The 25121-nt window shown below is 32.3% G+C and overlaps 3 protein-coding genes across 3 annotated transcripts; all 3 read left to right on the top strand.

Annotated features, from left to right (window-relative positions):
* The first annotated feature begins 5477 nt into the window (after positions 1–5477).
* LOC8265016 (2-hydroxyacyl-CoA lyase) lies at positions 5478–10219 on the top strand. Its single transcript, XM_002528014.4, has 2 exons — positions 5478–7004; positions 9453–10219. Exons 1-2 carry the CDS (start codon positions 5595–5597, stop codon positions 9765–9767), a joined length of 1725 nt encoding a protein of 574 aa, XP_002528060.2. The 5' UTR covers positions 5478–5594; the 3' UTR covers positions 9768–10219.
* An 834-nt stretch (positions 10220–11053) lies between these two features.
* On the top strand, positions 11054–14383 carry LOC8265017 (protein DETOXIFICATION 2). Its single transcript, XM_002528015.4, has 7 exons — positions 11054–11394; positions 12310–12854; positions 13066–13152; positions 13241–13297; positions 13373–13611; positions 13860–14065; positions 14151–14383. Exons 1-7 carry the CDS (start codon positions 11146–11148, stop codon positions 14178–14180), a joined length of 1413 nt encoding a protein of 470 aa, XP_002528061.1. The 5' UTR covers positions 11054–11145; the 3' UTR covers positions 14181–14383.
* A 7057-nt stretch (positions 14384–21440) lies between these two features.
* LOC8265020 (protein DETOXIFICATION 9) lies at positions 21441–23741 on the top strand. Its single transcript, XM_002528018.4, has 7 exons — positions 21441–21754; positions 21909–22453; positions 22553–22639; positions 22738–22794; positions 22881–23119; positions 23202–23407; positions 23507–23741. The coding sequence occupies exons 1-7, from the start codon at positions 21539–21541 to the stop codon at positions 23573–23575; spliced, it is 1419 nt and encodes a 472-aa protein (XP_002528064.1). The 5' UTR covers positions 21441–21538; the 3' UTR covers positions 23576–23741.
* The last annotated feature ends 1380 nt before the right edge of the window (positions 23742–25121 follow it).

Genomic DNA, 25121 nt, shown 5'->3' with positions numbered 1-25121 from the left:
GAAAACTTTCTGAGAAGCAAAGAGTTGTGGAGTCTCGTAGACGAAGGAATACCGACGTCGGCAATTGGAACCGCACCAACGAGTGAAGCACAGAAGAAAAGCGTGGAGGAAGCCAAGCTCAAGGATTTGAAGGTTAAGAATTTTTTGTTCCAGGCTATTGACAGGGAAATTCTGGAGACAATTCTTGACAAAGGGACGTCGAAGGCAATTTGGGTTTCAATGCGAGAGAAGTACCAAGGATCCACAAAGGTGAAGAGGGCACAACTTCAAGCTCTGAGAAGAGAGTTTGAGCTGCTTGCTATGAAAGAAGGAGAAAAGGTGGACAACTTTTTGGGAAGAACCCTCAGTGTGGTGAACAAGATGAAAACAAATGGCGAAAACATGGACCAAAGTACGGTAGTCAATAAGATACTTAGATCATTGACTTCTAAATTCAATTATATTGTATGCTCAATAGAGGAGTCAAATGATTTAAGCATCTTAACCATTTATAAACTCCATGAAAGTCTTCTTGTTCATGAACAAAGGATGTAGGGACAACAAGTGGAAGAACAGGTGTTGAAAGTTGCTCATGAGGACAGGTCAGGAAGAGGAAGAGGAGGAAGAGCCTTCTTTAGAGGGGGAAGAGGAAGAGGACGTGGAAGACAATCCTTAAACAAAGCAATTATTGAATGCTTCAAATGTCATAAGCTGGGACACTTTCAATATGAATGTCCTGAATGGGAAAAGAAGGCAAACTATGCAGAGATGGAAGAAGAAGAGGAACTCTTATTGATGTCACATATGGATCTACACCAAACCATGCAAGAGAAGGTCTGGTTCTTGGATGCAGGATGTAGCAACCACATGAAAAGAAACAAAGGTTGGTTCTCTAATTTAGAAGAAGGTCTTTGTCAAACTGTGAAATTAGGGAATGATATGACAATGGATATGGTAGCAAAAGGAAGTGTGAGAATGCAAATTAATGGTGTTACTCAAGTAATTTCATATGTTTATTTTGTTCCTGAGCTTAAGAATAATCTACTTAGCTTAAGATAGCTTCAAGAAAAGGATTGGCAATTTTGATTCAGAATGGAACATGCAAAGTATTTCACTCTAGGAAGGGTCTAATCATGCAAACTAGTATGAGTGGAAATAAAATATTTTATGTGTTAGCTACTGCAGCACCAAAGGACACCATGTGCTTACAAACTGAGCTAGAGAAAGAAAAGGAAGTTCACCTGTGGCACTGCCGGTTTGGGCACCTTAATCACAAGGGGTTCAATACATTGTCACAAAAGCACTTGGTAGCTGGCTTACCAAATCTGAAGTTCCCAAAGAAGACCTGCACCACTTACTTAATTGGAAAATAGAACAGAAGATCAATACCAAAGAAAAGCCTATGGAGAGCCTCAAAGCAACTCCAACTCGTGCATGCTGACATTTGTGGTCCTCTCAAGCCTTCCTCAAACAGCAATAAGAGGTATATCTTAAGCTTTATAGATGATTTTTCACATAAAGCTTGGGTTTATTTCTTACATGAGAAATCAGAAGCATTCCAAAACTTCAAGAATTATAAGATTAGTGTTGAAAAAGAAGTTGGTGAACACATTGCTTGCTTGAGAACAGATATAGGTGGTGAATTCACTTCACATGAATTTGAAGAATTCTGCAGAACTCAAGGCATTAGAAGGCAATTGACAGCGGCTTATACTCCTCAACAAAATAGAGTTGCTGAGAGAAAAAATAGGACGATCATGAATGTTGTGAGGGCTATATTAAACGAAAGGCAAGTTCTGAAGGTATTTTGGCCAGAAGCTGTGAAATGGTGTGTGCACGTGCAGAATCGAAGCCCAACTTCAGCAATCGAAAACATAACTCCCGAAGAAGCATGGAGCAATGTGAGGCCTACGGTGGAATATTTTCGAGTCTTCGGGTGTGTGGCTCATGTTCATATACCAGATCAAAGAAGAAACAAGCTCGATGATAAGAGTAAGATGTGTGTTTTCTTAGGTATCAATGATGAATCAAAAGCTTACAAATTATTTGATCTTGTTTCCAAGAAAATCATTGTAAGCAGAGATGTGGTGTTTGAAGAAGAGAGAAGCTGGGATTGGGGTAGAACCGATGAAGAAAGAAAAAATTGATGTGTTAGTATGTGAGCAAGAAGAAGAAGAAGCTGTGGAAGAAGAAGAAACTGAGCAAGAAGAAAATGAAGATGTTGGTGGCAGCTCAAGTGAAACCATATCACCTACAAGTGAAGAAAGTGAGGAAAGCAACACTGATCAAGAAAGTCCAGTTCAAGGAAGGGCAACAAGAGCTAGAAAACAACCAATATGGATGCAAGATTATGTGACAAGGGCTAATCTGTTTGAAGAAGAAAATATCATGATGTTAATGGCTGAAAAAGAAAATGATCCATTTTCTTTCGAAGAAGCACACAGAAGCATGAAGTGGAGAGAAGCTATAAAAGTTGAGATAAAGGCTATAGAGAAGAATAACACTTGGGAGCTAACTGAGCTACCAAAAGGAGTCAAGCCAATTGGAGTTAAATAGGTGTTTAAAACGAAGCTCAACGAAAGTGGAGAAATAGACAAGCACAAAGCAAGATTGGTGGCAAAAGGATATGAACAACGATATGGCATAGACTACACAGAAGCTTTTGCGCCAGTGGCTAGACTTGATACGGTACGTCTAATTCTTGCACTTGCAGCTCAATGTGAATGGAAAATATTTCAACTTGACGTAAAGAGTGCATTCCTTCATGGAGAGCTTGAAGAAGAAGTGTTCATTGAGCAGCCAGAAGGTTTTATCAAGAAGGGAAAAGAAGACGAGGTGTACAGATTGAAGAAGACATTGTATGGCCTTAAAGAGACACCAAGGGCTTAGTACAACAAAATTGAAGCATATTTTACCCGAGAAGGATTCGAAAAATGTTCCAGCAAGCACACCTTATTTACCAAGAAAGAAGGAGGTAACATACTTATTGTTAGTCTTTATGTAGATGATCTCATCTTTACTGGGAACAATAAGAGTATGTATTTTTTTAATTCAAAAGTTCAATGATGATAGAATTTGATATGTTTGATTTGGGAAATATGAGATACTTTCTGGGGATTGAAGTTCTACAAAATGAAGTTGGAATATTTATCTGTCAGAGAAGATATGCTCGAGAAATCCTTGAAAGATTTGGAATGGGAAACAACAACTCAGTGAAGAATCCTATTATTCCCGGAACAAGATTGTCAAAAGATGAGGCCGGAGATGAAGTAGATGCTACCATGTTCAAACAAGCAGTTGGAAGCCTCATGTACCTCACAGCCACTTGACTCGATCTGATGTATAGAGTAAGCTTGATTAGTAGGTTCATGGCAAATCCAAAGTCATCCCATTGGCTTGCAACAAAAAGAATTTTGAGGTACTAAAAGGAACCACTGAGTTTGGCATATTCTACAAAAAAGGAGGAAGAAATATAGGTCTCATATCCTATACAGATAGCAACTATGCTGGAGACTTGGACGATCAGAAGAGTACTTCGGGCTTTGTCTTCATTATGGGATCTGGAGCAACTTCATGGGCTTCGAAAAAGCAACCAGTAGTGAGCCTATCATCTACAAAAGCTGAATATATTGTTGCTGCACTTTGTGCTTGTCAATGTATTTGGCTTAGGAGAATCTTGGAGCAACTTAGAGCTGAAGAAAGAGGAAGCACAGAGATTCATTGTGACAATAACTCTACAATTCAGTTGTCCAAAAACTCTGTCTTCCATGGACGAAGCAAGCATATTGGAGTGAGATTTCATTTTCTCAGGGACTTGGTAAATGATAGAGTTGTGAAGCTGAGTTTTTTTAGTTCCGAGGAATAAATTGCAGACATAATGACAAAGCCTCTCAGATTGGAGCAATTTGTGAAGCTTCGTGGAATGCTTGGAGTAATTGATGCAGCTAAAGTTTAAGCTCAATGCAGATGCATTAGCTTAAGGGAGGGAATGATGGTTAAAGTTTTTTATTCATTTGTTATTCACGTTCTTAATAATTCCTAGTCTTATGGGTGCCCTATTCTTTAGGGTTAGTTGTTTCTTTTGAATTCCATGCATTCCATGCAACGTGCCATGAAATGTGTTTTATTTTGTTTTGCTTCTGTACGTGTAAAAGACTATAAATGCCTGATGTTCATCTTAAAAATGATTACTGATTTTTCTCTCATTTCAAGTGTTATTTATTTTTAGTCTCTACAGAATTTACTTCGACAAAAACCAGATTGATTGGTTTGATATTTTTTCTTCTTTTTAGTTTTGAATCAATTTTATTTACCTTTAATATTGAGTACAAAATCAAATTGGCTTAATCCAACTAAGGTCAGCCAGGCGCCGTCACCTATCCACAAAGCTGACAAACGCAAGAAGCGTAGCCTTCCCCAGCTACAACGCACCCATCTCATCTTATTCCACCAACCAAAATATCTCAAGCATTCTTCCATCAATAGGGGAATTTGCTTCTACTAGACTTCATTATTTTGGTCAATTTTCTGGTAATAATTTATTTATTAATCAAATATCAAATCATTTCCTCTTAATTTTATTTAATAACTGCATATAAAATTAAGTAAAAACATACATATAATTATTTATACTAATACTTATATATATATATAAATTTAAAATATTTATCGTTTGAAAGTATTCAAATCGTAATAACTAATTAAAATTGTTGTTTTTATAGAATTAAAATTATTATCTAATTATAAACTAATTTATTAGTTAATATAATATTAAAATATAATTAATATGTTATTTTTTAAAATAAAATTAACATTATTATATAATTAAAAATTATTTATTAGTAAATATAATATTAAATTAATATAATATTTTATAAAATTAAATTAAAAATTTAATTAAAAATATAATTTTAAATTAATAAATTAAAAGATTATAAATTATATATAAATTTAAATTTTTTATATTAAAAATAAATATATGTATCAAAATAAATATTTTATATATCAAAAATTAAGTATATATAATATAATTTTAAAAAATATAAATTCTAAAAATTTAGATTTATAAATAATATAGAAACTGCATAAACAAACAAGTCTGGGTAAAATTTTGGTCCATCATCATTCCAAGCCAAGTAAGCTCGTCATCACATGCGCACGCCCTGATTGATTGTTTAGCTTGACTGTCCCTAGGTGCCGGATCCACGTCAGCTTTTGGACCAAAATCTATATAAAAAACGTGTTTGATAATATAAGAGTAAATAAAGTTTAGTTTGAAAATAAATAAATAAATATACTATATTTTAATCTTAATTATATTTTAAGTTTGATATTATTTCTTCTTACATTTAGAACTAAAATAAATTTTAGACTATAACTCACAAAATTAACTCGATAAAAAATAATATGTGAATTTATTATTAATATTTTAATTAAGTTAGTTTTTAAAATTCCCTTTAAAAAGAAATATTGATCTGTGGGAAAAGCAAAATACAAAAAGTTATGTGAGGTTATTCAAAAAGAAAAAAAAAAAAAGTAATGTGAGGCCTATTTTGTATCTATTTATTTACAGTGGAAGCAGCACTTCTGTATACACACAAGTCATTTCGATTTCAATGGCAGACTCAAATCCCCAAAATGCCCCTGAATCCCGAATCGACGGCAATATTCTCGCCGCCAAATCCCTCGCCCGATACGGCGTAACCCACATGTTCGGTGTCGTCGGAATCCCCGTAACTTCGCTGGCAAACCGTGCCGTATCTCTCGGAATCCGTTTCGTGGCCTTCCACAACGAACAATCCGCTGGTTACGCAGCCTCCGCCTACGGTTACCTCACAGGCAAACCCGGATTACTTCTAACGGTATCCGGCCCGGGTTGTGTCCATGGGCTAGCGGGTTTATCTAACGCCATGGTTAATACTTGGCCGATGGTAATGATTTCTGGGTCATGTGATCAAAACGATGTTGGAAAAGGAGATTTTCAGGAACTTGATCAAATAGAAGCAGTGAAACCATTTGTGAAATTTTCTGTTAAAGTTAAAGATATTAAAGAAATACCTAATTGTGTTTTTCAGGTTCTTGATCGGGCTGTTTCAGGCCGGCCCGGTGGTTGTTATTTAGATATTCCATCTGATGTTTTGCATCAGACTGTTGATGAATCAGAAGCTGAAAGTTTGTTGAGTGATGCTTTCAAGCCGAAATCGATAGTAAATGAGTTTAACACTAAGAGTTCAGATTTTGAAAGAGCGGCCGAGTTGCTTCGAACAGCGGAAAGGCCTTTGATTGTGTTTGGTAAAGGGGCTGCTTATGCACGAGCCGAGAGTGAATTGAAGAAATTAGTGGAGTTAACAGGAATCCCTTTTTTGCCAACTCCGATGGGTAAAGGGATATTGCCTGATAATCATGAACTTGCAGCAAGTGCAGCTAGATCACTTGCTATTGGTAAATGTGATGTTGCACTTGTTGTTGGTGCTAGACTTAATTGGTTATTGCATTTTGGCCAGCCTCCTAAGTGGTCTAAGGATGTTAAGTTTATATTAGTTGATGTTTGTGAAGATGAGATTAAGTTGAGGAAACCACATTTGGGTTTAGTTGGAGATGCTAAAAAGGTGTTGGAAATTATCAACAAGGAGATTAAAGATGATCCTTTTTGTTTGGCCAAGAATCATCCTTGGGTTGAGGCCATTTCGAGCAAAGTAAAGGAGAATGTATCAAGAATGGAGAGTCAGTTGGCCAAGAATGTTGTTCCGTTTAATTTCTTGACGCCTATGAGGATCATTAGAGACGCTATTTTAGGAGTGGGGAGTCCTGCTCCTATAGTTGTTTCTGAGGGGGCTAATACTATGGATGTTGGAAGAGCTGTTTTGGTACAGACTGAGCCTAGGACTAGGTTGGATGCTGGAACTTGGGGAACCATGGGGGTTGGGTTGGGTTACTGTATTGCTGCTGCTGTAGCTGAACCTAATCGTCTTGTAGTTGCAGTTGAAGGTGACTCTGGATTTGGGTTCAGTGCCATGGAAGTTGAGGTATGATCTCTTGTTCACTATCATTATTCTGATAATCTGCTTTGGCATTTCTTGATGCTTGCCATTCCCCTTTGCTGTTCCCTTGTGCAATTTGTGCTTATATGTTGGTGAACCTTCACATCTCTGAGGAAGTTTCAATTTCAACTGACCCTCCGTAGTGTTATAGGAGGTTTATTTCATGCTTTTGGGCAATGGTATTCGCCAAGGAATTGAAAATTGATAAAATTATTGCTTCTCCTTGCACTGTTAGGAGGTACCAAGGCTAACTTTATTTTGAAAGTTTCAGTCATTGTTGATTAGAAAGTCTGTTTAGGCCATTCTGAAATTTTCTTTGTCAGTATGGGGGGCTATAAGCGTTGTTCAGTGATTCAATTGAATTCATCTTTAATATTTAATCAGGTAAAACTCCTGTGTTATTCAACTTGGATTTAACTGAGTTAGTTCATCCTTATCCCATTGCCTTCTAATAAGTTCAACTTAAAGGCTTAAATAGTCTTGCTACTGGGAGAATCTGATGTATATGTATTTTGCAATTGTGTCCCCTAAAATAGGGTATGGCCCTCTTAAAATCAAAAGTTTTTGTCAAAAGTAAAAAGGATACAGTTTTTTGATTTATGATTGGTCATGGCACCTATTGTAATTGAGAAAGATTTGGTTATATGGGAAATAATGCTTAAAAAGCATGGGCTCCTAAGTAATTTGGCGTAGTGTATATGCACAAATTGTCTTTTGTGATTTTTACTGCATCAACTTCAGCTTTATTTAATATTAAGCGTATTATATTTTTGGTTGTCTTGGAACTTCGCCAAGCTGAGTGTAGCATCAAAATGAGTTATTTTGCATATGCGCAGTGCATAGAAGATGTGCTTCATTAGATTATTTGGAGCGAGCAACAGTAATGGATCATTTTATTTTGAGTTTTTTACCATGTTGATAGCCTCTGGCTTTGATATAAAATAATTTTCTTCTGATCATTATCGCCTATTCATTACCATGTGGCTTTTGCATACTTAAGCCGTTGCAGATGTTGTTTGTGCGTTACTATGATTTACATGCAGTTTAAGAAGAGAGTTGATCTGAGCTATTTTCTCAAAATTTGACCTTTATGATTAGAGGCCATTTTGAGAATGTTATGCTGGACTATATTGGCATTTATCCTTCAGGATTTTTTTGGATGCAATAGTTCTTTAATTTTATTTTTCTATAAAAGTTTTGGTTTTCTTTTAAAAAAGCATCTTGGTTTTTCTTTTCCCCTAGGTCAAGAATGTTCTCCAACCCACGTAACCTTTTGTATTCATTTTGACATCTGTCTGAATAAATTTTAAGCAAAACTCATTATTAAGCTCTTGAACTCTTCAATTTTATTTTATTGAGTCCTTGATTTTTTATTTTGTTTTCATCTGCCTTTATACTTTTATTTTTGCTTGGACTAAAGACTTCTTCTACATCTTTCATGAGATTATTAAGCCCTTATATTTTTATTTTTGCTTTCATTAAGGACTATTGGATACTTGAGCAAAGCAAAAATAAAAGTATAAGGGCTTAATAAAACCAATTACAAATTAAGGGGCTCAATAAAATAAATAATTGAAAAGTTCAAGGGCTTAAACATGGATTTTGTATATTTAAAAGTGACTTTTAATCTATCTTCCAAAGCTATGCTGCTTGAAAATATTAGTCTTTATCCATCATGCACAATGTCTTCAGTAATGCTCTGCATTTTTGTGATTTTTTTTCTTTGGTTGTCTGGACTTCCTGTCAAGTCTTCTTTTTAATCTTAAGCAATGATTCAGCTACATCAATTAAGTGTGCACATATTTGCGACAGTGCAGAAAAGTATGATCCTATCATGTGCTACTGTTGCAATGTTATTTAAAGCATGATTTTGTTTTCTAGTTACTGCATGGCAAAGGTTAAACTTAGATCAGTGATTTCTCAATGGACTTCTTATCGGAAGATGACTCCTCTGTTTTGATGATTTTGATCACTATGGCATCTAATGGAAACCTTTAGATATGTAGATATTTGATGATAAGTAAATCGATAGACTAATTTGTAAGAAATTTTGATTTTCTTCTTCTCTCCCTTGGTTTCTTTTGCCCCTTCTATGGCACTCTTGAAGAAGGTTTTCTTGAAGCTACGAGTTAATGAGAAGTCTGGTAAAGTGGCTAGAAAATGCAGAGTTTTTGTTTTTCTTTCTTATCCATGAACTAGGACTCTTCAATAGTCTTTTTCTAGTTTCTAGTTCTTCATTGTACTCTTTCTGAACTTATTTTACTTGATTACTTTGATGATGAACTTTACCATTTGGCTTTCGTAGTTTTTCAGTATCCCTCTTTGTTTTGTTTACCTAGCCATAGTATCCCTCTTTGTTTTGTTTACCTAGCCATCTGATTATTGGACTATGTCATGAGATGTTTTCTAACGAAACTCTGATTTTTCTTTTAGACATTGGTTAGGTACAAGTTGCCTGTGGTTGTGATAGTTTTTAACAATGGTGGCGTATACGGTGGTGATCGGAGGAGCCCTGAAGAAATAGCAGGGCCTTTTAAAGATGATCCAGCGCCCACTTCTTTTGTCCCTGGGGCTGCTTATCACATTCTAATCAAAGCATTTGGTGGCAAAGGCTATCTAGTTGCAACACCTGATGAACTGAAGTCTGCCCTTTCAGAATCCTTTTCTGCACGAGAGCCAACTGTAATAAATGTTACCATTGATCCTTACGCCGGTGCAGAAAGCGGTAGGCTACAACACAAAAACTAAAATGATGCTTCATGTATGGGCACTGCATTAATGATCATATGTGAAATGAACCAGCATGTGGTGTTGTTTATACTATATCGGTTTGCTGTAGCTGAGCTGAGCTGGTCTTCTCTTACCTGGTGCAATAGTGTGAGAATTCAGAAGGTAGTGATTGCTTGTTCAAAACTCAAGCATGCATACGTTGCCTGAAGATATGGGCATATTCTACCGGGTATTGCGGATAGAAAAGTTTTATTTTTGTCTTAATCAATAATAAGATGACCTTGAGCCACACCGCTCCACGCCACATTCCCAGAGTAGAAGTTGTGCAAGTAGGGGTATAAGTTCCGGTGGACACCATAAAAGGTGCAAGTTTGTAAATGTTATGGGCAATTATTATTTGTTAATGCCTAATGGATAGTGATTTAAGTGCTGGTTTCCTGTATAAATATAAATTGCAGCTTCTCATTGCATTTTCTGTTGAATAGAATTGGCAAATTGCATATAAGGCAAAATGAAAACTTTTCACGATTATCTTGTTCGAATGCAACAGTTATGCATTGATTTTGTTTACCAAAAGGCATATGGAGGCTGTGCTGGGTGTAAAATAATAATAAATTGATTCTTTAGTTATCAATCCAGGCTGTTTGAGAAGATGTGCATGTATGTATAAAGAGTTTATCAAATTTAAATAAAATTTAAAAACTGATTAGATTACAATATAAATAAATTAAAATAAAATAAATTAAAATTATATGATAAAAATAAAATTAAATATAAAGTCAAATCACTATTTTATATTATTATTTTTAAACAATACTGGACAAATTATCCAGTAATAATCAGACTAATCTTGATTAATTCATCTGAAATCCAGGCGAGTTTATGACATAACGTACGTTCCATACATATTTATGAATTATTAATCCTACAGTAGGAAAAGATACTCCCAAATCAATATTCTGTGTTCCTACTGACAGAATATCAATAAACTATTTAAGGCTTACAAAGAAACATTTGTTTTTTCCTTTTTTTTTTTAAAAGAAGAAACATTTGGTTCAGCAGATACATTATTTAAATCTATGAGCTGGCGTTATCCAGTGATATGGTTCTGAAAATAATAATAATAATAATAATAATAATTGACATCTATTTCTTTTTTAACTAGTTATATAAAATATAGTTTTTAAAAAAAGAAATAATTGATGTCTAATTTGTTTTTAATTAGTTATATAAGATATGGTTTTAAATTAACAACTATTTGGCTCCCTATAAATAGCTGCTAGTACCCATCCTAGTTTGTAAAAACACAGACTGACTCATTACATAAAAAGAAAGTTAGCTATATCTTCATCATCAATATTTCTCTGTGTATATCTATATATATATACATATATGAATGGTGCAGTTGATGGAAAGTGGGGCAGAAGCAGGGAGTGAAGAGAAAAAATGGGCAATAACATGGGGTGGGTTTATGGAAGAGCTAAAAAAAGAAAGCTATATAGCAGCACCAATGGTGGTGGTATCAGTGTTACAGTATCTGCTGCAAGTTGTATCTGTGATGATGGTTGGCCATCTTGGAGAGCTTGCCCTTTCCAGTGTTGCCATTGCCACTTCTCTTACTAATGCTGTTGGATTTAGCCTTCTTGTGAGTAATTTATACTCTTCCTTCTCTTCCTTTTCTTTCAACATTTTATAAATGTTTCTTCTTTTTAGCTGGAGAGATCCTTTCTCTTTTGGACATCCTTTCATTTTTTAGTTCTTTATTTCTTTAGTTACATGGTAAAGAGACGTTAGCATCTATTTTTCTTTTTTCCTATGTAGCTTGTACGTAAAATAGTAAGCATTTTTTTTTTTTAATTTAACTAAACTTTTTTGAATTCAAATAATGAATATATATTAAAACTTTAAAATATTATTTTGCCACCCATAAAAGATTTATCCGACACACTTTCAATTAATTCTAAATATTTTGTTTGAATCTTTTAATAAATTTTAAAAATTAAATAAAAAGATTTGTGAAATATAATTTTGATGAATTTAAACCGATACATTGTTACATATAGCTTGATGATAAAAACAAATAAAGTCTTTAAATTTAATCAATATAATCCAAATACTTGCGTTGGAAGTGTCATTGCAGGTTGTTTCTTTTTTATTTGTTTTGTAAATAAAACGGCTGTGACTAAACTGTCTTGGTAATATGGCGAGCAAATGAATTATTGAGGGACTCTTTTTTGGGTCAATGAATATGATGATGGGTTGACAATGGTTCCTTATGTATTAAATAGGTCGAAGCCATGTACCCATTAATATCTCAGTTAAGGATTGGGTATGGGTACTCTTTCTAACCCATCAAACCCGAATAAGTATTGCATGTCTATTTTTTTTTTTTATCTTTCAAGTCCTTTCAGTTTCAATTTATTAAATTCTCGATGATTAAAAAATAATTTTTGTATATATATGAAATGTTTTACCATTGGTTAAGCTCATATGGTTTTTTCACAGAATTATTTCTTGTTAATTGAACACTGAGTTTGTAGAAATATATTGTACCAAACAGTCAGGGATGGCAGGTGGAGTAGAAACTCTATGTGGTCAAGCTTATGGAGCTCAGCAATATCACAAGCTTGGAACTTATACTTTCAGTGCTATCATTTCGCTTGTAATGGTTTGTCCTCCAATATGCCTGCTCTGGATTTTCATGGACAGATTACTTCCTCTCATAGGCCAGGATTCTGAAATCTCCAATCAAGCTTGCAAATACTCAATATGGCTAATCCCTGCACTATTTGGAAGTGCAATCCTTAAGCCTGTAACCCGTTTTCTCCAGACACAAAGTGTCATTTTTCCAATGCTTTTGAGCTCACTTTTCATTCTATTTTTCCATACACTTGCATGTTGGACCTTTGTGTATAAGCTAGAATTAGGATACAAGGGTCCGGCCTTAGCCTTCAGTTTATCAGTTTGGTTGAACGTGATACTACTTGGCTTTTATATAAAGTACTCTTCAGCCTGCAACAAAACTCGATCGCCATTGTCGAAACATGCATTTTATGGTGTTGGAGAATTTTTTCGCCTCGGAGTCCCTTCTGCTGTAATGGTTTGGTAAATTTTTCGTCTCTCTCTCTCTCTCTCTCTTTATATTTATTTAAGTTATTGGGATTTATGAGAATTCATACCCATAACCTTGTAGTTCACGAGACGATTCTAGTACCAAAAGTTGATTCCTTAAATTCTCAACAACTTATAACATGATATATACTTGTTTCTCAATATGTTTTATCTCAATTAGAAGCTTATTCCAGTATGAATGCAGCCTTAAATGGTGGTCGATGGAGTTGCTAACTTTGCTTTCTGGGCTATTACCAAATCCAAAATTGGAGACGTCTGTGCTATCTATATGGTATGCTTAAGTGTACAAGCATTTCCACAACTCTGCATTAACAAATTGGAGAATTCTAGTTTCTTACAGTTTTTGTACGATTTATCAGCCTTACAATTTCTACATTGCATTTCACCATACCATACGGATTTGGAGCTGCTGCAAGGTAATTAATGCCTCAGAACCTGAAATTATTACTAAAAGAATACCCACCGCGTATTAATTAAAATTATTTCTGCAGCACAAGAGTTTCAAATGAGCTGGGCGCTGGGAATCCTCAATCAGCTCGATTAGCTGTTATGGTGGCAATTTGTCTTGCTGGAGCGGAGGCAGCAATTGTAAGTGCGACTGTCTTCTTTTCCCGGCATGTCTTAGGATATGCTTATAGCAATAACAAGCAGGTCGTGAATTATGTGGCAATCATGGCTCCTCTCATTTGTCTCTCATTTATTCTGGACAGTTTACAAGCAGTGCTTTCTGGTTAGTTCAACTCATAATAACTAGTTTGTTTTAGTACTGCGAGTAGAAAATATCACATATTATACTAAAGAACTCAGTACCCTTTCAGTTTAAAGTTAGAAATAAAAATGGGAATTAAAATGAATAAAAATTGAAATAATTATTTTTTATATATTGTAAGTTTGGTATAGAATGAGAATTAAATTTGACCCAGGCCTGATTTTTATAAATGGGCTGAATTCTTACAAAATCTTCTTTTAATTGGTAAGGTGTTGCTAGAGGATGTGGATGGCAGAAAATAGGAGCCTACATAAATCTTGGTGCGTTTTACCTAGTTGGACTTCCAGTAGGTGCTGTGCTTGGTTTTGTATCTCATTTAAAAGGAAAAGGCCTTTGGATTGGAATAATAGCAGGATCTATTGTTCAATCAACTCTACTTTCTCTTATTACAGGCTCCACAAATTGGAAAAAACAGGTACCAAACTATCTTTTCTCTTTTCATATCACGCTTCAATAAATTGCATTTGCAACTTCCGGATATGTGTATGTTTTAACTGCAGGTAACTAAGGCAAGGGAAAGGATATTCTAAAGATCTATACAGAATGAGGAAAATTGAGTCAAAATATTTAATTTGTATTATAGACTTGTACACTTAAGATGAAATATTTCTGACATTATGTTAATGGGTAGCTAATTTAGTGAATAGTGGCCACCAATAGTTCAAATCTTGAATTTATTTATTTATTTCTTGTGTGAGAAAAATATAAATTATTTCTTAAAAGAAATTATTTAGCTAGCATCTGTTATTAAGGATTTACTCAATGAAATGAAATGTTTACTGTTTAAGAAGTTGAAAATAAAACAAATGCTGCAAACTACAATTTTAGAAGATGTTTTCAGGAAGTGAGGTTAAACTTGTAAACATTTTCAGCAGGAATACTGATTCCAGTGAAAACACATGAAGTTTTCATCTGCAATATTTTACTGGTCTTGGGTTTCACAGATTTTAATTGATTTGACCTATTAAGAGAGTCCAACTCATTTACCAATTTTGACTTTCTCTGCTTTCTGCCTAAAAAAATGGTAACTTGCTATAACATAAAATTAGCGTCTTCCATAGTTTGTAGTTAGATCTTATATATATATAAAATACTAATTTTGTGATATTGTTTAGTTAAAATTCATAAAATTTATAGAATTTATTTGTAAATCTAAAATTTATATATTTTAAATTGAGTGAAAGTTAATTTAGTATTTTATATAATTAAATTTGTGTAAAATTAGTTATAACTAAACTAAATCTAACAAAATAAATAAAATTTCTAAATAAATTCCACATTAAAATACCAATACATTCTATAAACACCAAAATATCTCTTTCAATTTTATCATTTTAATTTTATTTTTTTATTTCTTTATTTTAAATAAAATTAATTTTTTTATGGATTTCAATCAAACGTAGTATTAAAGAGAAAAAAGACTAGATATTATTTTCCTCTTCATATTTGGATAGAGAAAAAAAATAAAAAGAGAGAAAGAAAAGAAAACTATAATATTATTATTTACTATTTTACTCTTTATTTTATAAAAACAAATAACACTTTATTATATTCAATCAATTAAAGATTAATATGTCAATTTTTTTTATAAATTATTTAAATAAAGAAATTTTAAGTCTTTTAGGAATAATTACTATTTACACCATGTGTTTTTTAATATTATACTAGCTACTCCCTAACATTTAAGAATTATAGTTTTTATCCTTCTAGTTGTGATTTTATACCAAAAACTCATTCTGTTAGAATTTTTGTTAGGAAATCATTAATTAGATTTTATTTTATACTATTTGTCTCCTGATTTTTTTGTGTAATATACAAATTGACCTTTATATTTTACTTATTGCATTAAAATTCCTTTATGTTTTGAAAGCCATTGCAATTTTTAAAGATCTAAGTTGATAAAAGTATAATTTAATCCTCAAACTTCTTATCAAAGTTATAATTCGATTATAAGAAAATTAATAATTTAAAGTTAAATTATATTAATTTTTAATATTTTGATAAATATAAGCACTTTTAATAAATATTTAAATTTAATAGAATTTAATTATATTAGAAATTAAAATAATTAAAGAATGTTAATTAATTTTTTTATACATTATACTAACATTGATTTTTATATAAAAATTAGATATAAGAGACAATTTATATATTACACCAAATATTAAGTTATTAGAGAACTTGAAGTCCATGTCCATTTCTCTAGTTGAAGATAAGAAAAAAAAGAGGGCCTATTTCAAATATGTGAAGTGAAGAGATGCACCGAAGGCTTTTTCTCTAGTTATATCAGTAGATTTCATCATTATCCTGAACCCCTAGTTTAATGATTTCACCTAACAAGCATATTGTATTATTAATCAAGAAAAAAAAAAAAAAGCATATTTTATTTAATAATCTAATTAAAACTTGAAAGCAACAATAAAACATGACTAATTAATGTGCTGGAAAAAAAATTACACCATTACGTTTAGGCTTAGCAAAAACTATTAGTGCAATGAGTTTCCTAGTCTTGATAGCAGAAGTATCAGTCTCAGACTGATCAACTGGACTTCCAGAAGAAAGGAGACCAACAAAACAAGGAGGGTGTTCAACGTAGAAATGAAATTATGTCAATGAAATATTAAGGCTATAAATTCTTTTTGAACTTCTGACCACACAAATTTAGTTAAACAAGAACTTAAGTAAAAGTACTGAACTGGAGCATAGCTGCAGAGTTAAGAGGAAAGTGAAATGCACATGCATGGAAATTCATGTCGAATGTGTATGGAATATGGGTCCTTTGGAAAAGAAAGTTTTCTTTGTTCAATTCTTACGACGAGAGGGGCAGATGCAAAGCAAATCGATCAAACATCGGTTTCGACTGTAATAAATATCTTTCTATTTTCTTTATTTAACATTTTCAATTTATTTGTCAACCAAAAGCAATCAGGAAAAACAATTATCAATTGCTTTTAGTATGTCTGAAACTGAATCTAACGATGTTGTCCCTTTGGGGTCTGTCGTAGAAGGTTATGAAAAGCATGATCATGGCTGAGTCTGTCAATAAGGAAGATGGGTTGAACAAAAATAAAAAGGTAAGAACTAATAAATATCTATACATTTTTTAAGTGTTGGAAACATATCTTTAGCAGCTAATGACTAACCCCTTTGTATGACGGGTTATATGAAAGAGAATGGCTGACGATATCGAATAAGGTGGTAGCAATGGCAATGATGACTCTGAATGCAGGCAGACAAATTGAATCAAAGGGTTAACTTTCGAATAAAAAAAGAAAATTTTCTAAGGATTTCTTATAGTAAATTAATTAATAATTATTCTCCTGAAAAATAACAAATTCAACTTTTTATATAATATGGCAACAGGTGAAAGTATGGCTGAATCCAACATTAAATCATGTGTTCCTTTTTTGCCTAAAACAGAGAAGTATTTGATCAACATAGATATTGAAGGAGATGATAATGGCAGCGGCAATATTAGGATTGAATTTATGACTAAATAGTAGTTAAAAACAATATGGTATTGCAAAGTTTAAATTCAGAAAACTAACTCTTGTTCCTTTCTTGAAAACACAGGCTACTCCCCTGGAACTGATTGAAAGGATCTTCTTGATAGTGAATTTCACGATAGAGCTCTCAACAACAGTTTTTTATCAGCTATCCCCAGTCCATATGCCCAAATATGCATAATCAGTATGCTAATATCTTTCACGGTCCTCCTAATTTCTATCCTTATTCTTGTTCACAAGGGTATTAAGGAAAAGGCTAAATGGATGAGAAGGGGCAACAATATACATTGGTTTTACTATCCATCTCCAAATCGCAAACCATTTGGGGCATTTCCAGATATTATTGGAGTAGTTTGTGGTTTCTTTAGTGTTTCTACAACAATAGCATATGGTTTTTTGTCCCGACATGTTAATAATCCTATCAAAATATCTGCTTGGCCAGTAATCTATGCTAGTGGTCTATTATGTTATGGACTTAGAGGATCTTAGTGCAGGGCAAAGCCATGGACTGGGAGTATAATAACAGGGGATGATCAATTCGAAATTGGAAGGAATCCTGAGCCGATTGATCATAGAGGAAACAGACGCAAGGGAGCAGCACTTAAGCACTTGAAAATGCTGAGAAGGCTCGAGGGATTAGATATGCCAAAGAACCTCGGAAAGTTTAATCTGTTGGAAATGTTGAGTGGCAGTGAAGAAGTGAGCTTTGGTCAGTTGGAATGTCTCAAGACAGTTGGTGAGCCACTTGAAAATCAGGTTTAGTGTCTTAAGTTGAAAGCTAATATTAAATATGCTTCTGTCTATTCACTTTTGATCTTGACATTTTGGTCCTATTCTAATACTAGGTCGAGCTGTAAATTATTAGTTAGTTTAATTTATACCCTTCTCTCTCTCTCTATATATATATATAGAGTGATTCTAATGAACCTACTGCATCATCACATATATCCTAATTAAACTTATTTTATATAAACATCTCTGTTCCAAAAATGGATTCAATTAAATTCAATCCAAACAACATAATAGTGTCATCAATTACTTGAACTCTGCATTTATATGGTATATATTCATATTCAAGAGGACTAAGTTGAAGTTATTTCTAAAGGATTTTTAAATAGAATGGTAGATGTCTATCACTGTGTACTCGCAAGTGTATGAATCGTTCCTATAGTAAGAATAAATTCACCGTAAGATCGATCTCACAAGAAACTATAGAACATGTATTATAAAAACTATCACACAAATACATTTTGAATATAAATCTAAACACTCTAAATCAATATTTTGGAGAAATGGAATATAAAATAAATATATAATAATTGTAATATATTAAAACTATATGATAAAACTAGTATCTAGTTTAGCCATTTACTAAGTAATCTTTTTGTTTACTTTAAGCCTAGATCTAATGAATAAGACGATGATGCGTCTTTTCCTTTAACCACTCAGACTAATGAATGCAACTAAAATCTTTTTATACCTACGTAGATTGAAGTAAAGATGGTGTCTCTGATATATTCAACCTAAAAGTTTTTGTATAATTATTATCATTAAATTGATATGATAGTCAATTAATAACAATAATCAAAACTCATAAAAATATGAAATTAAAGAAATCATTCATCAAATAAATAAATATCAAGATTCATACATAGCAAAAAGATTAAACTAAATACTTATGAAACTAGGCTGACATATTTAATCTAATGGTCATTAAAATTAAATAGAAGGATTAAGAATCATTCAAGTAGAAAAATGATTAATCATCACTTTCCATTTTTGAAAAAGCTCCTTAAATCTTAAAAGAACAATGAAAAACTAAATTAAAATGTTTGTGGAAGATGGACTGTAGAGAATTGCAGAGAACAAAATAATGGACAGTTAAATGTCCCTGTTGTGTAACTAATCTCCCCTGCTTGTAGAGATTCCTTTCGCAGAGTCCTCTACCAAGTAAAAAACTTATAAGAGTTATTTTCTACAACTCTTAACTATCTTAACTTAAATAAATAATTAATAATAATTGATAATTATATATAATAATTAATTAATTTCTTTTTAGGCCTTCATATATTTAGCAAGCCTGTAAAATTAATAGTCCACACGCTTTTGTTCTAGATCTTGGCAGCAACAACTCTATTTAAACCAATTTGTGAATATTTGGCTCATATTTTCTCTTTTTGGCTATTAACACATAAAATTAGAGAAAAAAACTAAAATAAGATAATAAGTACATGTTCACATATTATCTAAATAAAACATATCAATAAAATACTAAAATATCTTAAATATATATACATAATATGAACCTATAAATAGCATTATTCATTATTCGTTATAATTATGACATATAATATGTTTATATACTATATTCTATTTATAATAGTCCATAAATAATAATTATTCATTAACAATAATTAAAAATCAACTAAAATTTATATACTGTATCATAATATATACCATATGTATAATTAGAAATGATTTATTGGTAGAAAAAATCCAAGCTATATAACATTTTGATAACTATATTTAAGTTCTTAATTTTAATAAGTTTATTTAAAGTCACAAACATTTTGACAATTTCCGATCGCCACTTGCCATTTTATTTAAGGGTCTATCTTTTTCATAAAAATTTGAATTCTCGAGAATTTAAGGTTTTAAAACTCATAATTTTTAAGTTTTATAATTTCTAAGAATGTAAAATCTATTATTCTTAATAGATGGATTCTAAAATTCTGTTTTTCATATTTGAAATTCCATAGTTCTTTTCATATCAGGAATTATATAAAAAATTTATAATATACTATATGTCTTACATATTTTAATTTTATGAAACTTACTCATATGATTTTAGTTATTAATTATTAAAATTTATTTCTTTAAAAGATATTAAATATTCAAATTAAAAATCATAATTAAAGTAAAAATTAATATTTAATATAGAAAAGTAAGAAAATATTTTAAATTAATATTTAAAAAGTCTAACATTTAAAAACTTTGAGGAGTTATCTTTTTAATATATCTAACTTATTTTTTTTTAAATTAAATTATTATGAATCTAAACTTCCATCTCGAATTATTTAAAAAGTGATGAGATTTTATTATTTTTTTTACAGATTTTAATTCTATCATTATTCTCTGGTTAAAAGAACAAACCCTAAAAGAAATAAGATTATAAAGAAAAAAAATAAAAAAGAGAATATTTGGTGGCTACTTTTATTACAAAAAGAATGGTCAGACAACATTGCGGTTCATTTCTACCAACGCCCTCCATAAGCAATTGTTCCTTACTTACGTTGGATTGACACATTTCAGGATGTCTGTCTTCATTTCTTTTTTGGACCATTTTTAAATATTTTTCTTTTCCTTATTTTTTTGTTGCCTAGTATTTGTTTAGGCTTTTTTTTTTTTTTCAAAATATATATAAACAAGATGTTCCTGTAGACTTGAATCCAAATTTAGAAATACCAGTCTTTAATTTAAATACAGTTTTCACAAGCTTTCTCTATTCCAAAATATGTATCCTGTAAGATTTTTATATAAGAATTACTTAAAGAATCTAATGAAAAGCTTCAATTATAATAAAAGGGAACTTGATATAACTAAAATAGTCATTCATAAACATATTCAAAATCACTATTAAATTTAAATTATTTTATTTCTTATATTTTTTCTCTCCTACTATATTAATTATTTCACTTATAAAACTAAAACTAAAAAAACAGTAATTAATACTTTATTAGTTCTTAAAACCACACATAATATGGAATAGAAATCAATAATATTTAATTATAATTAAATAATAATAATATTTAATTTATATTATTATATGCACATATATATATATATATATATATAAATAATATTTATATGAATTATGAATGATTGTTTCACTTAGTTGACCATTTATAATTGATTTAATTTGATACTCACCACTATAAAACTTTTACTCTTTTAAGTAAAAAAGAAAATAGGCAATTCTCTTTGATGGAATAATTTCATTCTAATTCTAGAATTTATATTTTTTGAACCAAAAAACTAATAATAGGAATCACTCATTTTTATTTTTGTTTTCATTCTATTAAAAAAACACGAAAATTAAAAGTTAATTAGGTGCAATAGTGAGTCATACCCAAAAATTTGATTAGCAGATATAGAGTATATAGTGCAAGAAACCATGGTTTACTTTTTATTACATATATAAGAAGTAAAATTCTTTTCATACTATACGTGTAAACCTTTACTCTATGAAAACATAATTGATCATTTATTTATGAGCCACGTTCTGAACGAGAAGAAAGCCAAACGTATGCTCCTCCTTTTTAGTGCAAATAAATAAATGGCAAAGAGAGGAAACATGCATAGCTAACAACAAGAGAGTAAAGATGGAAGAGACAGTGCCTAACATTGAAGAGAAGGCATGGCCTGCGCAAGAGCTAAGGAAGTTAAGCTTCATGGCCGCACCAATGGTGGTCGTTTCAGTATCACAGTACCTGTTGCCGACCGTTTCACTGATGATGGCAGGCCACCTTGGTAGCTTACCCCTTTCTGGTGTGTCAGTTGCTTCTTCCTTCACCAATGCTACTGGCTTCGCTCTCCTTGTAAAGCTTTTTCTCCTCTTCTTTTACAATGGAAAAGAAATAGAACAATAATAATAAACTGCAACCAGCGATAACTTTTGAATATCATTGGTTTTGGGTTTCTTTTATTTTTATTTTGATATGCGATTAACAGTATATTTTACATGCCAAGCAGATAGGATTATCTGGAGCTCTAGAAACTCTGTGTGGGCAGGCTTATGGAGCAGGCCAATACAAAAAGTTTGGAAGCTATCTCTACTGTGCAATAATATCTCTACTTCCAATTTGTCTTCCTGCATCTATTCTGTGGATATTCATGGACAGAATATTGATATCAATAGGTTTAGACCCTAAAATTTCAATGGAAGCTTGCAGATACTCAATTGGACTTATACCAGCTTTATTCGGCTTTGCAATTCTTCAATCTTTGGTTCGCTACTTCCAAACTCAAAGTTTGATTCTTCCAATGCTCATAAGCTCTTGTGCAACTCTTTCAGCCCATATTCCACTCTGTTGGGCTTTAGTTTTTAAGTGGGAATTTGGAGCTATTGGAGGAGCGATGTCCATTGGTCTGTCTTATTGGTTAAATGTTATCTTTCTTGCTTGTTACATGAGATGGTCTTCTTCTTGTGAGAAAACAAGAGTCCTCTGCTGGAAAGATGTTTTCTCAAGCATTAGCGAGTTTTGGCGCTTCGCCCTCCCGTCTGCTGTAATGGTTTGGTAATTTTTCTAAACTGATTTGGTAAGAACAATTTGATCATTTTGATCTTCTGTTACTTTATCTTGATAGATGTTTTATTTTCCTGCCGATAATTGTAGTCTTGAATGGTGGACATTTGAGCTACTTACATTGCTAGCTGGATTCCTACCAAATTCGAAGCTTGAAACATCAGTTCTTTCTATCTGGTATTCCTTTTTGTCTGTTCTTTTTTCTGCTGGATTGAATATGATCAAGAATTTAAGCATGAATTCTTCTTCTCATTTTATTCGGTCTTTATAATCAGCATTACGACTACAACAGTAAACTACTATGTACAATATGGTCTTGGCGCTGCTGCGAGGTTTAACTCGTATCTTTTCTCCTTGGAGACTCCGGGTAACCTCTGTATTACACCACTTATTTGACTGCCTCCCTCCTTTGGCACAGCACTCGAGTCTCTAACGAGCTAGGATCAGGAAATCCACAGAAAGCTCGATCTGTCGTTCGTGTAATACTTGCTGTTTCAATTACAGAGGCAGTTATAGTAAGCACAGCACTCTTCTGCTGCCGCAGGATTTTTGGATATGCGTACAGCAACGACAAGGAAGTTGTGAACTATGTTACTGAAATAGCTCCCTTGCTTTGTCTTTCGGTTATAATGGATAGCTTACAAGCAGTACTTTCTGGTAATTGTCTTAAATTCTCAAAACCTGTAAGCCGCAGACCGCCTGACAGAGTTATATTTCCATTATTCATTTTTACTGGCAGGGATTGCCAGAGGATGTGGGTGGCAACGCACAGGGGCAGTTATCAACTTCAGCGCGTATAATTTTGTTGGAGTTCCAGTGTCTGTTGTGTTATGCTTTGTTGTACATCTTAAAGGCAAAGGGCTTTGGATTGGAGTACTTACAGGGTCTGTTGTGCAAGTAGCATTGCTCGCCCTCATGACTGCTTCAACAGATTGGCAGAAACAGGTTTCCCTGTGCTTCTGAATTTAGCTTATTGAGAAAAATGAAGATCTTCAAGCACACTACATGTAATTCTTTCTGTGGTTCTGTTTATAAAATTTGCAGGCAACCATGGCAAAGGAGAGAATGTTTAAGAGACAATTGGAGCAGACAATGGATGGAATTGAACTTTGAAGAACGAAAAAGGAAAAAGCAGAGAGGAAAGTCCAAACGGAATGTTTAATCAAAATGTTATTTTACTTGACGTGGTTATACTAATCAACCTAACAATTGTGTACCAATTTATATTTCATATCTATTAGCATATTACAGGGTTTAAAGACCAATTTTGCCCCTTGAACTTGTCAGCAAAGGCCAATTCACTTCAAAATTAACTTTTTTGGCCTATTTACCCCCTTGATCTTTCCAATTTGGCCAATTAAACCCAAAACTTTGGCATTTAAAGGGGCAAATTGGCCTTTAAACCTACAATAAAGTGATACAAAAGTCCTGGGTTAAGGCTAAAAAAGAACTTGAGGTGTTTAAGAATGTCTAATTCGTATGTTAAAAAATTATTTTCTGAGTCTCTCTCTTTTAAACCTTTTACATAGTCTGTCCATGTTTGTTTAATATCTACGAGGAAAGCTGATGGGTGAGTAGGCTTCCCTTTTCGATACACAAAATGTGATCTGGGACACGATGGGAGTTTGCATTATTTCCTTCACCACCCAAAATAAGAAAAGCATTTAAATCTTGTCAATGGCGGAATGAAACGTAGTTGCATTGATATTAAAAGGACTTTTAAATCTAAAATAATTATTTACAAATAAATTAGGAATGACTAAATTTTAGTTTTACTAATATTTGATATATTGGTTCAATTTGGTCGGCAATTAATTGGTTGGGTTAGTTACTACTGGACTCTAACTTTGGAAATTGACCTTTTTAAAGACACATTAAAATTACAAGTTACAATTTCTAATTAAAATAACAAGATCTTATTGACTTCACAATCTTCTTTGTTGATTTTTATTAGATATTCTTTTACTTTTTGTTACTTCTTCTATTCCGACTCGCAAATCTTATAATAATGGTTTTCTTTCCCCTTTTGCATGTTGACGTTCATGGTGCTTAGAACTGTATTTGGGTTTTGAGTATCTGCCTAACCCGCTTAAAACGTTTTGGACATAGACACATTTTTTATTTTAGGTCCGTCTAAATCCGGACCCAAAAAAGCTCGATTAATTTTTGAGTGATTTTAGAAATGTCAATTAATTCAATTTGACCCAAAATTATAAAATAAAATTTTTATATTTTTTATAATAGATTGGATTTGATTAAAAATTTAAAGCCGTATAATTTGAGCGAATTTGAATATAAATTTAAAAAATTTAAGCCTCATGAAGGCAGCCCAAATTTTTTTGAAGAGATCTACCAGTTCTCACAGTCCAATTTGGTTTCGAGTTCATAATGTGAACCAGCTGAGAATCAAACCGATTTATACTGATATCGGAACTGTTGGCTGGTTTTCCGGTTTCAAACTAAACTGCAACATTGCTCAATGGGTTCGGTTCATGTTCAGTTTCATCTTTGGAGGTAGAAATCAGAATTGTGTTTGCCACATTGAAATGTAAAAATGAAAATTTTGTTAATTGTAATTATAAAAAAATAATACAATTTATTTACCAATTCTGAAAAACTCAATCACATATACTCATCTAAATTATATATTTTATGTGAG

This window comes from Ricinus communis, chromosome 5, assembly GCF_019578655.1.
Source record: "Ricinus communis isolate WT05 ecotype wild-type chromosome 5, ASM1957865v1, whole genome shotgun sequence".
NCBI lineage: Eukaryota > Viridiplantae > Streptophyta > Magnoliopsida > Malpighiales > Euphorbiaceae > Ricinus > Ricinus communis.
The sequence above is the reverse complement of the archived record's forward strand: the minus strand, read 5'-3'. Positions and strand labels throughout refer to the sequence as shown.

Bases quoted from the DNA above. Each gene is read 5' to 3' on its own strand.
- LOC8265016 (XM_002528014.4), top strand. From the start codon at position 5,595: ATGGCAGACTCAAATCCCCAAAATGCCCCTGAATCCCGAATCGACGGC. The intron at 7,005-9,452 runs GTATGATCTCTT...TTTTTCTTTTAG, and splicing joins TCAGTGCCATGGAAGTTGAG to ACATTGGTTAGGTACAAGTT.
- LOC8265017 (XM_002528015.4), top strand. From the start codon at position 11,146: ATGGTGCAGTTGATGGAAAGTGGGGCAGAAGCAGGGAGTGAAGAGAAA. The intron at 13,298-13,372 runs GTAATTAATGCC...TTATTTCTGCAG, and splicing joins GGATTTGGAGCTGCTGCAAG to CACAAGAGTTTCAAATGAGC. The intron at 13,612-13,859 runs GTTAGTTCAACT...TTAATTGGTAAG, and splicing joins TTTACAAGCAGTGCTTTCTG to GTGTTGCTAGAGGATGTGGA.
- LOC8265020 (XM_002528018.4), top strand. From the start codon at position 21,539: ATGGAAGAGACAGTGCCTAACATTGAAGAGAAGGCATGGCCTGCGCAA. The intron at 23,120-23,201 runs GTAATTGTCTTA...TTTTACTGGCAG, and splicing joins CTTACAAGCAGTACTTTCTG to GGATTGCCAGAGGATGTGGG. The intron at 23,408-23,506 runs GTTTCCCTGTGC...TAAAATTTGCAG, and splicing joins CAACAGATTGGCAGAAACAG to GCAACCATGGCAAAGGAGAG.